The sequence below is a fragment of the Erithacus rubecula genome (genome assembly GCF_903797595.1).
Source record: "Erithacus rubecula genome assembly, chromosome: 31".
Lineage (NCBI taxonomy): Eukaryota > Metazoa > Chordata > Aves > Passeriformes > Muscicapidae > Erithacus > Erithacus rubecula.
The window spans coordinates 158,691-171,994 of record NC_136682.1 but is presented as its reverse complement, the minus strand read 5'-3'; the positions used below and the strand labels follow the sequence as shown (position 1 = coordinate 171,994).

Genomic DNA, 13,304 nt, shown 5'->3' with positions numbered 1-13,304 from the left:
GAGGGGACAGGGACAGCGGACACAGAACAGTGTGAGGGGACAGGGGACATAGTGAAGGGACGAGGACAGGGGCAGCGGCCTTCTCGCTGTGTCCAGAGCTGGATCCATTGGCTGCTCCAGACTCTGAACCGAGACGGGACGGGAGGGACAGGATGGGACAGGACGGGATGGGACGGGATGGGACGGGATGGGACGGGATGGGACAGGACAGGATGGGACGGAATGGGACAGGATGGGACAGGACGGGATGGGACAGGACGGGATGGGACGGGATGGGACGGGATGGGACAGGACAGGATGGGACAGGACGGGATGGGACAGGACGGGATGGGATGGGATGGGACAGGACAGGATGGGACAGGACGGGATGGGACGGGATGGGACAGGACGGGATGGGATGGGATGGGACGGGATGGGACGGGACGGGACAGGACGGGATGGGACAGGACGGGATGGGATGGGATGGGACAGGACAGGATGGGACAGGACGGGATGGGACGGGATGGGACGGGATGGGACGGGATGGGACAGGACAGAACTGTCCCAGCTCTGCTGCCACCTGCCGGCTCAGCCCCGCAATGACAGCAGCGATGGGGCCGAGCCGGCAACTTGGGGACAAAGCTCCGCAACCTGGGGACAAATCCCGGCAATTCGGGGACAAATCCCGGCTGTGCTGACACCGGGGGTGGCCGCAGCTCTGCCCCTGTCCCTGTGAGCTGCCCCGGGCGGGCTCCGGGCAGGCACAGACGCTGTCCCCATATCGCCCTGTCCCCGTGCTCCCGTGTCCCCTCCCCCCCGTACCTGCTGCAGGACCAGCTCCTCCTGGGGCTGCCCCGCCCTGTGCGGCCTCTCGGGCTCCTTCCCGCTGCCGCCGGCCCGGGGCGGCTCCCCCCGTGTCCCGCTGCTGTCCCCGCCCTCGGCCGCCACCTCCGGCAGGGTCCCCTCGGCCTCCATGTCCTCCGAGGACGGGATCTGCCGCAGCCGGGGCTTCTCGCTGGGCTTGGCCATGCGCTGAGGGAGGGGACAGTGACGCGGGGTGGCAGGGGACAGTGACAGGGGAGGTGGCAGGGGACAGGAGCACGGGTGACAGGGGTGGGACAGGAGTAGGAGGGAGCCGGGAAACTGAGCTGTGCTCTCTGTGAGCCCGGACACGGTGTCACCTCCCCTAGGCCACCTCCCCTGGGCCGCCCACCAGCCACCGCCCAGCGGTGGCAATGTCACCCTGCGCCCTCCCAATGCCACCTGCTTGCCCGGGGGGATCCCACCACCCCCGGGTTGTGTCCCACCTCCCCCAGGTGAGGTCTCACCTTGCCCAGGTGCGTCTGCTGCCTGAGCCTCTCCAGGAAGTGCGCATGGTGCTGCTGGAACAGCAGGTGCTGCTGCACGGCCTTGGGGCTGGGGGGCAGCGGCTCCGAGCGGGTCCTGCCCAGGGGCTTGTGGTGGGGCAGGGACAGGCGCTCAGCGGGGACCAGTGAGGGGGCGAAGGAGAAGGGCACCGTGCCCAGGCCTGGCACTGCGGGGACAGTGGGGACAGCTGAGGGGTGGCGGGGTGACACTCTTGCTGTGCCAGGCCTGGCACTGCGGGGACAGTGGGGACAGCTGAGGGGTGACCGGGGTGGCATTGCTGCTGTGCCAGGCCTGGCACTGAGGGGACAGTGGGGACAGCTGAGGGGTGGCAGGGGTGGCACTGCTGCTGTGCCAGGCCTGGCACTGAGGGGACAGTGGGGACAGCTGAGGGGTGGCAGGGTGACACTCCTGCTGTCCCACAGCCGGACACTCACCCGCCAGCAGCGGCGCGTGGGTGACCGAGGGCTCGAGGATGATGAGGGGCTGCAGCCGGGGGGACAGGGCGGCGCCGGCCTCTGGCTGCTCCAGGCCGGCTGGGATGAACACGGGAGAGTGCGGGGCCGGCAGCACCGGGACACGGTGAGACAGCGCGGGCACGGCACGGCGCTCGGCATCGCCCTGGGGACAGGGACAGCGTGAGTGACACAGGGACAGGGGACACAAGGGACAGGGGACACAGGCACAGGGCACCAGGAGAGCCCAGGACTGCCCCCAGGATTGTGCCTGTGGGCAGCACCAGGCACCCCAAACCCACAGAAAAGCCCCAGAGGAACCCCCAGTGCAGGGGGCACCCCCGGGCACCCACCCTGGCCCCGGCGGGGGCCGGCAGCCCCAGGGTGATGGCCGGCAGTGAGGCCGCGCTCTGCAGGGCAAGCTGGGCCAGGGAACTCTCCTGCATCAGCAGCCGCTGGGCCAGGGGAGCCTGCGGGGAACGAGGGTCAGAGCTGGGCACGGGCAGGGACGGGGACAGGGACAGCGGGGACAGGGACAGCGGGGACAGGGACAGTGGGGACAGGGACAGCTCTGGGACAGCAGGGACAGCCATGGGACAGTGGGGACAGCCATGGGGACACTCATGGGGACGCCCATGGGGCAGGACACCGCTGGGAGAGGGGAAATGCACCCTGAAGGATGGCGGATGTCGGGCTGGGAAGAGCATCCGTGGGCAGAGAATTCCAGAGAATTCCAGGGCATCCCAGAACACCCCAGATGATCCCAGGACACCCCACCCCGCAGGGGGAGCAGGGCAGGGCAGCTCTGCAGGGGGGCAGGGGGTTTAGGGCTGGGGCTGTGTCCTGCCCCTGAGCCCAGAGGGGTCCCCCCAAATCCCCCCAGAATCCCCCCAAATCTCCCAATCCCCCGGTTCCCTCGGCTCTCACCTCGTGCGCCCCGCCCGCGGCGGGCAGCGCCCCGTGCTCGGGGGCCAGGCTGTCGTTGGGGGAGCTGCAGCCGGACACGGGGGTGCTGCTGCTGCTGGGGGACGAGTCTGGGGGGGACGGGCACGGGTGAGGGCGCTGCCCCCCTGCCCAGCCCCCCAGCACCATCCCATGCCCAGCCCCACATCGCTGCCCCCTGCCCAGCCCCCCAGCACTGCCCCCCACCCTCCCGGGGCTGAACCCCGCAGCGTGGGGAGCTCCAGCCCATGGGGGGAGCCCTGAGCTGCCACCCCCACACCAGGACTGGGGCACCTCCAGCCTGGCCTAGACTCTAATTCCATCCTGGACCCCAACAACAGCGGGAGCAGCTGCACCAACCCCTCCCACCCATCCCTGCCCCTTGAGGAGAACACACTGAACCCCAGTGACACAGGACACAGGTGACAGAGCACACAGGTGACACACAGGTGACACACGTGACCGCACAGAGGTGACAGGTGACACAGGCGACAGAGCACACAAGTGACACAGCACACAGGTGGCACAGGTCCCCAGCCCCGGTCACCGATGGCGTCGGGCGGGCGCCGCCTCAGCGAGGGCGGGGCGCTCTCCTTGCGGGTCAGCGGGTTCTTGCGCCGCTCCAGGCACTTGCGGGGCTTGCAGCGAACCTTGAGGTTGGGCTCGGACGCTGCGGGGACAGCGGGGGACAGGAGGGGACAGGAAGGGACAGGAGGGGACAGGGAGGGAAAGGGAGGGACAGGGAGGGACAGCGGGGGACAGGGAGGGACAGGGAGGGACAGGGAGGGACAGTGGGGGACAGGGAGGGACAGGGAGGGACAGGGAGGGACAGCGGGGGACAGGGAGGGACAGGAGGGGACAGGGAGGGACAGGGAGGGACAGTGGGGGACAGGGAGGGACAGGAGGGGACAGGGAGGGACAGGGAGGGACAGTGGGGGACAGGGAGGGACAGGAGGGGACAGGGAGGGACAGGGAGGGACAGCGAGGGACAGGGAGGGACAGGGAGGGACAGCGAGGGACAGGTGAGTTCTGGCCCCACCTGTCTGGGGCTCAGTGGGGCCAATGCCCAGCTCCAGCTGGGGACCAGGGACACGGGGACAGTCCCAAAGTCTTGAGTGACAGGTCCCCAGGTCCCTGACACCTGGAGTGACACGGGTTCATTCCGAGGCCTCACCTGTTTTCCGCAGCGGGAAATGCTCGGGGGGGTCGAGGGAGGCGCTGGGCACGGGGGACAGGAAGGTGCTGAGCACGGGGGAGGGGCCCTCGGCCTCGAGCGGCTCCAGAGACCTGGGGAGACACCAGAGCCTGCACAGCGGCACCTGGGCAGGTGTCACACCCCTGGGCAGGTGTTTGTCACACCCCTGGGCGGGTGCCACACCCCTGGGCAGGTGTCACACCCCTGGGCAAGTGTTTGCCACACCCTTGGGCAGGTGTCACACCCCTGTGCAGGTGTTTGTCACACCCCTGGGCAGGTGTTTGTCACATCCCTGTGCAGGTGTTTATCACACCCATGTGCAGGTGTTTGTCACATCCATGTGCAGGTGTTTATCACACCCCTGAGCAGGTGTTTGTCACATCCCTGTGCAGGTGTCTGTCACACACCTGTGCAGGTGTCTGTCACACACCTGTGCAGGTGTCACACCCTGTGCCCACTGGGGGCGGGGCAGAGGTGCTCAGGTGTGTTACCTGTAGGGCAGGGTTGCTGTGGGGGCGCTGCAGGTTCTCTCCATCGCCGCCTGCTGCTTCTTCAGGATCACCTCGGCCAACTTCTGCTTCACCACCGTGCTGGCCACAGCACCTGCCAGGTGGCCACAGTGACCGTGGTGACCACAGGGTGACCACAGTGACCACAGTGATCAAAGTGGTGATCACAGTGCTGACCACAGTGACCACAGTGGTGACCACAGTGACCCACAGGGCCCTAAAGGGTCTCTGTGGCAGGACCCCGACCCCCGAGCACCAGGGATGCTGTAGGTCCCCGAGAGGCACAGCTGGGGCTGCCCCTCCCCCATTCCCCATCCGGGACCGCTCCAGGGATCTGCGCCGGCACTCGGCACCTCCGAGCACAAGGTAATTAATTAATTAATTAATAATTAATTAGGGGCGATGTGGAGCCCCCTTGCGACCCAAAATTGGGAGCGAGCCCCCGGCAGCTCCTCCAGCGCCGGCACCAGAGGGCGCCGGGAGACCGCGGATGGGAGGGGGCTGCACCCAGCCCGGGGGTCCCGGGGGTCTGACACCTGAGGGGGTCCCTAAACCAGCCCGGGGGTCCCAGTGGGGTCTCTGCAGATGTTCTCTCACCCCTTTCCCCCATGGGAAGGCAGAGCTTGCTCTGGGTAAGGGCAGAATCCCCCGAGTCCCCTCCCAAAATCCCCCCCGGGTCCAGGGGGCTCTTACTCCGCTTGCTCTTGTCCTTGTTGAGGATCTGCCGCAGCTCCTGCTCCTGCTGCCCCGGCTCAGCCTCGCGGTGCGGGGACTCCATGGCCACCTGTGGGACCGGGACATGGGCACGGGACCCCCCAAACCCACCCAGCCCCTCCCGAACGCTCTGACCCCTCCCCAGCCCGAGGCAGGTGACATTTGGGACATCCCTTGTGTCACTTGGGCTGATGGGAACGTGTGGGGTTGTTCCATCACAACAAACCCGACACGTTTTGGTCTCCAGGGACGCTTTGCTCTCCCCTGGGGGCATCGTAAAAGTCAAACCCTGTCTGTTCCCACTCGCTGCCTCTTCTCAGCATGCTGGGACACACCTGGAGCTGGGCCGTGTTGAAATGCAGCAAAAATATAAAAATATTTGCTGAGCGCCACGAGGGGGAAAGGAAAAACAATAAAATCGGTGATATGAGGGAAATCCCGTCTGAACAAAGCAGCCCTGGGGACAGGCTGGGGGATCTCGGTGCCTGGAGATGGTCACAGCTCCCTGGATTTGGCACAGCTCTCTGGACACGATCACAGCTCCCTGTACCTGTCACACCACCCTGGGAATGTCACCTCCCTCCCTCTCTCCCAAATGTCCCGGAGGAGCCACCCCCGCTAAGCCCCCGCTGTTTTTTTGGTGACAGTGACAGCTGGCAGGGAATTCCTGCTCGGAGCTCGGTGTCACCGGGTGCCCCCGGGGCAGAGCGGCCGGGGAGGGGCCGCCCGGGCCCGCGGGGATCCCGCGGCCGCTCTGGCTCCGGCTCCTCACACGGAGCACAGCTGGACACCCCTGGCCTTGGCAGCACCGAGATTGGCCTGGAATTGACACAACCCCCACCTGCCTCCCTGAGCAGCCTCCTTGTGTCACAGAGCTCCCCTGGGCTGGCTGGAAACCCCTCCAGATGTTCCAGCTCAGGGAAAAGCAGGAATTCACCTGGGAATGTTATTTTGGCATTGGGATTTCCCAGCACTTTCCTCTGAATCCCTGCCCAGAGAGGGGAATTACAGGGCTGAGGAGCAGGGAGAGGACACACAGCAACATGGCACTTTCTTGCAGGCAGCAAGAAAGACAGTAGTATATTAAAATTTAAATTTAATATTTATGGCAAGGATTGAAGGTGAGGAAAAAAGAACAGCATTTATTGGTTAGAGAAACAACACTTTGTTTTAGGCTTTTTTAGGGATTTAACGGTGTTTGTTTTTTGTTATAATTCTTTCTCTTATGTTTAAATTAGAGAAAGGTTTTTAGCTTGGGAACAAAACTTCAGCTGAGCTTGACAAAGTTAGACTGGAAAGACTTTTCCCTGGGCCTGTAATAGCCACAGGGAATCTCAAAGCCAGCCATTATTCTGGTGCTGTGTGCATTGAGGGTGCAAAATTCACCTTCCAAAGTGGCCAGTTCTGCTCCAAACTGTGCCAAAAATGTGGTATGGGTCCACAAACTGTGCCAAAAACGGGGTGTGGGTCCCGCCCCGGGCTGTGCCATACCCTGACGTGCTGGTGGGCGAGCTGCTCCACTTGCTGCTGGTGCAGGCTGGCCAGGAAGAGCTGGTGCTGCAGCTGCTGCTGCTTCAGGGCCAGCAGCGCCGTGTCCTGGGGCTTGACCAGGCGCTGCCCGATCCGCAGGTCCATGGGGACGGCCTGGGGCACCCGTGGGGAGGTGCACGGGGTCACAGCAGCTGTGGGGACACCAAGGGACACGGCTGAGTCACAGGGTGGCAGGGACAGCAGCAGGACCTGCCACCGAGGGGACATTTGGGGGGATTTGGCTGCAGGGCCTCTTCCAGCAGGTGGGAGAAGAGAATCCTGGAAATCCCAACTCTGGAGAGGCTGCAGGGTGCTGCAGGTGTCTCTGTGACACCACGGTGGAGAAGGGCTCTGGAGGGAAGATGTTCCCTGCACAACCTTGCTGAGGGGTGAAACCCCAGGCCCCGGAGACACCAAAACAGAGCCAGTTACAGACCTGAAATTATCTGTTACACACCCAAAACAGTGCCAGTTATACACCTGAAATTGTCTGTTACACACCTAAAACAGCCCCCTGAGAACACCAAAACAGAGTCAGTTACAGACCTGAAATTGTCTGTTACACCCCCAATATAGTGCCAGTTACATCCCCACAAAAATACCAGTTAAACACCTGGAATTACCTGTTACAACCCCAAAAGAGCGCCAGCTACACACCCGAAATTATCTGTTACACCCCCAAAATAGTGCCAGTCACACTCCTGAAATCGTGTGAGGAAAAAAGGGTGGGAAGGGCTTGGGGTGGAGAGCAAAAGGGGGTGGGAAGGATTAGGGGTGAGAAAAAAACGGGTGGGACGGATTTGGGGTGGGGAAAAAGGGCAGGAAAGGCAAAAAGGGGTGGGAAAGGTTTGGGGCACGCCAGGTGAAGGAGGGACTGCTCCGGGAGGGAGCGGGGCCGAGGGGGAAGCGCTGGCGGGGCTCTGGGAATCTCTCTCTCCATCGTTTGTTTCAGTCCCTATAAAAACAAACCGCGGAGTGGGGAGGGACGGGGGGCGCGGGGGGACAGCGGGGCCGGGCAGCAGCAGCAGCCGGAGAAACAAATCCTCAATGAAACTCGCCTGGAGCCAGGAAAAAGCTGCCGAGCATCCCCAGGGCCGGGAGCCAGGCTGGGAGAGGACCCCGCTCCGGTCACGGCCCCAGCTCTGCCCACCCCACACCGGGCAGGGCTGAGGGGGTTTGGAGAAGGGGGGGTGAGAAAAGGCAGATTGGGAACAGAGTTTGGGATTGGGATACACATCACAGTTTGTTACCAGGATCACAGTTTGGGCTCAGGATCACATTTTGGCATGGGAGACCCAGCCGTGGGTGCTCCCTGGGGAGGGGAGGCTGCGACACGGAGCCTCCACCGGCAGCTCCCTGGGAAAGCTGCAGCCGTGAATGAATGAGGGCTCTGTGCTGCAGCCCCGGCACGAGTTACCAGCATTTTCCAGGCTGCCGGCACGGAACGGAGCAGGGAACGCGGCCGAGGGGCCACGGGCTGGGCCACGAGCTGGGACAGACACGAGGGAGGGCTGGGACACCCCAGGGCAGGGGGGAGCCCCGCTCTGCACTCCAGCACCTCCTGGGGAATTTTGGGATAGCGAGATCCCCAGGCTGGGGGTGGCAGTGCTGGGCTGGTGTCCCTGGTGTCACTGGCTGCTCCCAGCAGCCATCCCGGAAAAGAAAAAAAAAAAAAAAACATCCAGCATAGAAATCTTTGCTTTGGCATTTCCTGATTGTTTTTAAAGAGGCGAATCAGCCGTCGGCAGAGCTGGGCTTATGTAAGAGGGAAATCGATCAAAAGGCAAACAAAGCAGGGCGGGAAGATTGTTGAGGAACAAAGCAGCAGCACCGCAGCTCTGCTGTTCTGTGCATGCCTGCCTGCATCCATTTATCCCTGCCTGCATCCATTTATCCCTGCCTGTATCCCTGCCTGCATCCATTTATCCCTGCCTGTATCCATTTATCCCTGCCCGTATCCCTGCCTGCATCTCTGTTCATCCCTGCCTGCATCCATTTATCCCTGCCTGTATTCATTTATCCCTGCCTGCATTAATTTATCCCTGCCTGCATCCCTGCCTGCATCTCTGTTCATCCCTGCCCTCCTCCCTGCCTGCCCACAGCTCGCTCTGAGGTGGAGCAGCACTTAAAGCCAGGCTGGTTATTGCTTTTTCCAATAAACCATCTCTTTTATCAAAGCCTTTCCCATCCTCTGCTGATTTGCTGTGAAAGGTTCAGAGTTCAGGCGGGTTGAAGAATGCGGGTGATTAAAAACATTCCTCTCTAATAAAAGGGGAAAGGTTTTGCAGGGAGCGGGAATGAGCTGGAGGGAGTTTGCTCAAATTAAAAACACTTAAATAAGAAACCACACCAAAAGGATGATGCTGAAAGAACGCAAAGATCACAAAGGGAGAACTGGAGAAATAGGAAATCCCGGAGCTGGGGACCCCGTTTAACCCCCTGGAGCGCTGGATTTAATTAGGGACCAAACTCTGCTCCCCAGAACGAGAGAAAAATCACCAAACCCACCCAGACCTGCCCAGCCCCAGCTTTTGGGGGGACAGCAGGAACCCCCCCCACAGGTGCCCATGCATCACTTTGTGTTCTACATCCCTCTGCTCGAGTGTCCCCGAGGGGTTTCCTCGCAGGATCCTACAAAATCCCAGCGTTTGGGGCAACTTCCTCCTTTTTCTCCTTAGCACGGAGCTCCGGGGCTGGGAGTTACAGGGAAATGCAGCTCCAGGGAAATGCAGCTCCAGGGTGGGAGCTCTGGGGATGGGATCTCAAAGGAAAGCAGCTCCAGGGAAAGCCCCCACTGCCCCGGCCGTCCCCGCACGCAGCCAGCCCCGGCCACGTCCCGCAGGAGCCCTGAGGAGCAGATGCTCAGGGAAGGTGTCATGTTTGGAGCAGCCGGGTGCCAAGTTGTGATGACTCTTTCTGGAGCTCACGGACTGGGAGCTTCGGGGCTTTATGCCTCGGCCAGATGTGGGTGGGTCCGGGTCCCTCCCCTCCCCACCAGACACCAAATTCCTGCTTCAGAACAACACCAGGCTGATGCTGCTCCAAGAAAAGCCCCCCTGAGAGTTTTTCCACCAGGGTAAACTCAAATTTTTGTGCTCTGATTCTTACAAACTTCCTTCTGCAGAAAGTTTCCAGAAAAATAAAAACATAAAAAAACCATTGAGACAGAAGATGATTAAAGTTTGGCAAAGTCACCAGAGCAGCACAAACCCCTTCCCACAAGCAAAGGCACGAAGCAGGATTCCAAGCACGCCGTGCACCTGTGAGCAGAGCAGTTATTTAGCACCAAAAAAATGAGAATATTCCCATTTGGAGCCTAAAAACGAGCACAGATCAGGCCTGGGGAGGCAGATCAGGGCGAGACGCTTCCCTGATTAATCTCTCTCGTGACCTTTGAGTCAGACACTTAATGGCCCTCCCTGGAATTTTCTCCCCACATTTCGTTTTGAAACTCAAAAACCTCAGGGCCAGCCCAGAGTCCAGGGACAGGGAGGAAACACCTTTGGATGTGCTGCTGCTTTTAACACTCCCCATTCCAGCCCAAATCCTGGTTCTGCTGTTCCCACCCGAGGGGACCACGCTGCTCCCTGATGCTTGGATTTCTTCCTTGGATGTTAAATAAACAATTTTTTCCCACTTCTCTCAAAAAAAAAAAAAAAAAAAAAAAAAAAGGGTCCCACAAAATAAATAAATACACATTACAAATAAATAAATGTTATAAATACATGTTATAGTATTGGCTTTTTCAAATATTACAACCCAAAAACACACATACTCTGAAAAGGTGAATTAGTGTAAAACAATTCTTGGAATATAGAAAAGAGTTTGGAGAAAAATTTGAAAATGATGGTCCTACGAATAAGTATATAAATATATAAATCCACATATAATAATATATAATAAAGTAAATATAATTATAATATAATAATAATATAATAATAAATTCAATGCAACAAGTGTACTATGAACTAAATACCAAACACCCAATCAATATAACTTACTTTATATAACTGACTTTTACTTCATTATTTTTCTCTTGTTATCTTTTCTTATTATCTTTTATCATCTTTTCTTCTAATCTTTTTTTCTCTTATTTTATTTTCCTATAACCAATACAACTTACTTTACATAACTTACTTTATTATTTTTCTCTTATTATCTTTTATAAAGCTTTTAAAATTTTACCCAAAAAAAACCCAGAAAAAAACCTTCGTTTTTCACTGTGGTTTGAGCGTGGGCAGGGACAAGGGGGGAATTGAATGGACAGCGAGAGCGGCTCCATCCTCACCTCACCACATCCCTGGCACATCTGGAAACCTCTGGCTGTCATTTCCTGCCCCCTGCCGCCCCCAGGGGTCACCGAGCCCATCCTGAATGCAGAGGAGGGAGAGAATCCCCAGGAAACCTCACAAAAACCACCGCGGTTTCCTGAGGAGCAGCGGGAAAAGCCGTGGGCTCCTCCCTGCCCAGAGCCCCAAAATGGCCCCGCGCTGGTGGAGAGGCAAATCTGCCGCTCCCGACCCCCTTTTCCTGCAGCAAACACCCCACGGGAGCTGGAGCTGCTCCCCTGAGGGCTCGGGGGGAAAAAGCTCCGACAGCGCCCGGAGCTGCAGGCGGGGGTGGGTGGGGACACAGGTGGGGACAAAGGTGGGGACACAGGTGGGGACACAGGTGGGGACACGAAGCAAGGGGAACCCCGCGGGTCTGGTGAGCTGGAGCATCCCAGCGCCTCCTGCAGCCTCACCCAAGGGGCACCAGCGCAGCCCAAAACTGAGCTGGAGCATCCCAGTGCCCTCCCCGCGGGGCACCAGCCCAGCCCGAAGCTCGGCATCACCTCCTGCCCGGATCTGCCCTGCAGGGAGGCTCTGACCCCGCTCCTGGCAAGAAAGAGCTCGCTGCTCTCCGGGCAGGACAGTGCCAGGACAGTGCCAGGACACTGCCAGGACGGTGTCAGGACACTGCCAGGACGGTGCCAGGACAGTGCCAGGACACTGCCAGGACAGTGCCAGGACACTGCCAGGACACTGCCAGGACGGTGTCAGGACACTGCCAGGACGGTGCCAGGACAGTGCCAGGACACTGCCAGGACAGTGCCAGGACACTGCCAGGACACTGCCAGGACGGTGCCAGGACACTGCCAGGACGGTGCCAGGACGGTGCCAGGACACTGCCAGGACGGTGCCAGGACAGTGCCAGGACACTGCCAGGACACTGCCAGGACGGTGTCAGGACACTGCCAGGACGGTGCCAGGACAGTGCCAGGACACTGCCAGGACGGTGCCAGGACACTGCCAGGACACTGACAGGACACTGACAGGACGGTGCCAGGACACTGCCAGGACACTGCCAGGACACTGCCAGGACACTGACAGGACGGTGCCAGGACAGTGCCAGGACAGTGCCAGGATAGTGCCAGGACACTGCCAGGACACTGCCAGGACACTGCCAGGACGGTGCCAGGACACTGACAGGACAGTGTCAGGACAGTGCCAGGACACTGCCAAGACACTGCCAGGACACTGCCAGGACACTGACAGGACAGTGCCAGGACACTGCCAGGACACTGACAGGACACTGCCAGGACGGTGTCCGGAGCTCCCGGGAAGCCCTGGAAGCTCCTGGGGAGCTCGGTGCTCTTCCCGCAGCGATTCCATCGGCACAGGAGGGAGGATGCGGCGAGGGAAGCCGAGATCAAACAATTGCAGAATTTCTCTCCTCAGTTACCCAAGAACAGAAGAACGCTCCCAACCGGTTTGGGCGAAAGGCTCCGGCGGCTCCTCCCTCCCCGCAGCCCGCATCCCCGCCCGGGGCATCACCGGGGGCGGCTCCGGTACCGGCTGGACCCCGGGACTCGGCCCCGGCACCAATTAATTATTTTAATCGCTGCGTGCAAGAGCCCAACTTGAGTCACAATCCCCCCGGGGAAGACTCAGAGCTGCCCAAAGCGGCTCCGTGCTTGATCTGGAGACAAAACAAAGCTGGAAACTCTCAATACCCACTCCCGGCAAGTGGCGGCTCAAGAGGAGATGCCCCTTAATTAGAGCCCCAGGGAAGGAAATCCCTTTGGAAAACGCTGGTGCGGAGCCAGGGCTGAGCTGGAGGGCAGGAAAGAAAATTAAAAAAGAAAACAACGAGGCCCTGGGAGAAGCCCGGGCAGTCCCAGCTGCACGGGCACGAAGGAAAGAGGCACAAATTCAATCCAAGGACTGCTCAACCACCACCAGCCAGGGCCCAGCTGGGGCTCACCCCAAACCTGCCCCGTGCTGGCCCTGGGGTGTCTGAGTAGGAGCCGAGGAGCTCCCCAGGGCAGACCTGGGGCCCAGGGTGAGAGTTATTTCTGTCACAAGGAGGAAGCCACAACATTTTCAGTTTCCTGCACAAACACTCTTGGGGTGCCCTCCCCTCCCGGGGTGCTCGGGAGGAAGCTGGGAAAGCTCAGGGGTGGCAGCAGCAGAGCTGGGAAAGGTGCAGGAGTCAAATCCACGGTGCAGGGGAGGATGAAACCTGCCTGGATCCGAGGGGCCACACCCTGGGGACAGCAGGGACAGGGACAGCAGGGACAGGGACAGCGGGGACAGGGGGGACACCATCCTGGGACAAACCTGGCTCCGTGCT

The 13,304-nt window shown here is 60.2% G+C and overlaps 1 protein-coding gene across 4 annotated transcripts in view; it reads right to left on the bottom strand.

Moving 5' to 3' along the window:
• The window catches only part of HDAC7 (histone deacetylase 7), a 57,932-nt gene that overhangs the window by 7,842 nt on the left and 36,786 nt on the right, over positions 1-13,304 (bottom strand). For 3 of the 4 annotated variants that reach the window (XM_079329274.1, XM_079329275.1, XM_079329273.1), the window contains exons 2-11: positions 6,651-6,841; positions 5,139-5,229; positions 4,428-4,539; positions 3,916-4,028; positions 3,289-3,411; positions 2,727-2,833; positions 2,153-2,269; positions 1,782-1,965; positions 1,308-1,513; positions 802-1,011 (exon numbers count right to left, since the gene is read on the bottom strand). In XM_079329274.1, the coding sequence (XP_079185400.1) occupies positions 802-1,011; positions 1,308-1,513; positions 1,782-1,965; positions 2,153-2,269; positions 2,727-2,833; positions 3,289-3,411; positions 3,916-4,028; positions 4,428-4,539; positions 5,139-5,229; positions 6,651-6,841 (1,454 nt within the window). The remainder of the gene's footprint in view (positions 1-801; positions 1,012-1,307; positions 1,514-1,781; positions 1,966-2,152; positions 2,270-2,726; positions 2,834-3,288; positions 3,412-3,915; positions 4,029-4,427; positions 4,540-5,138; positions 5,230-6,650; positions 6,842-13,304) is intronic. The other variant, XM_079329276.1, reaches the window with a different exon arrangement.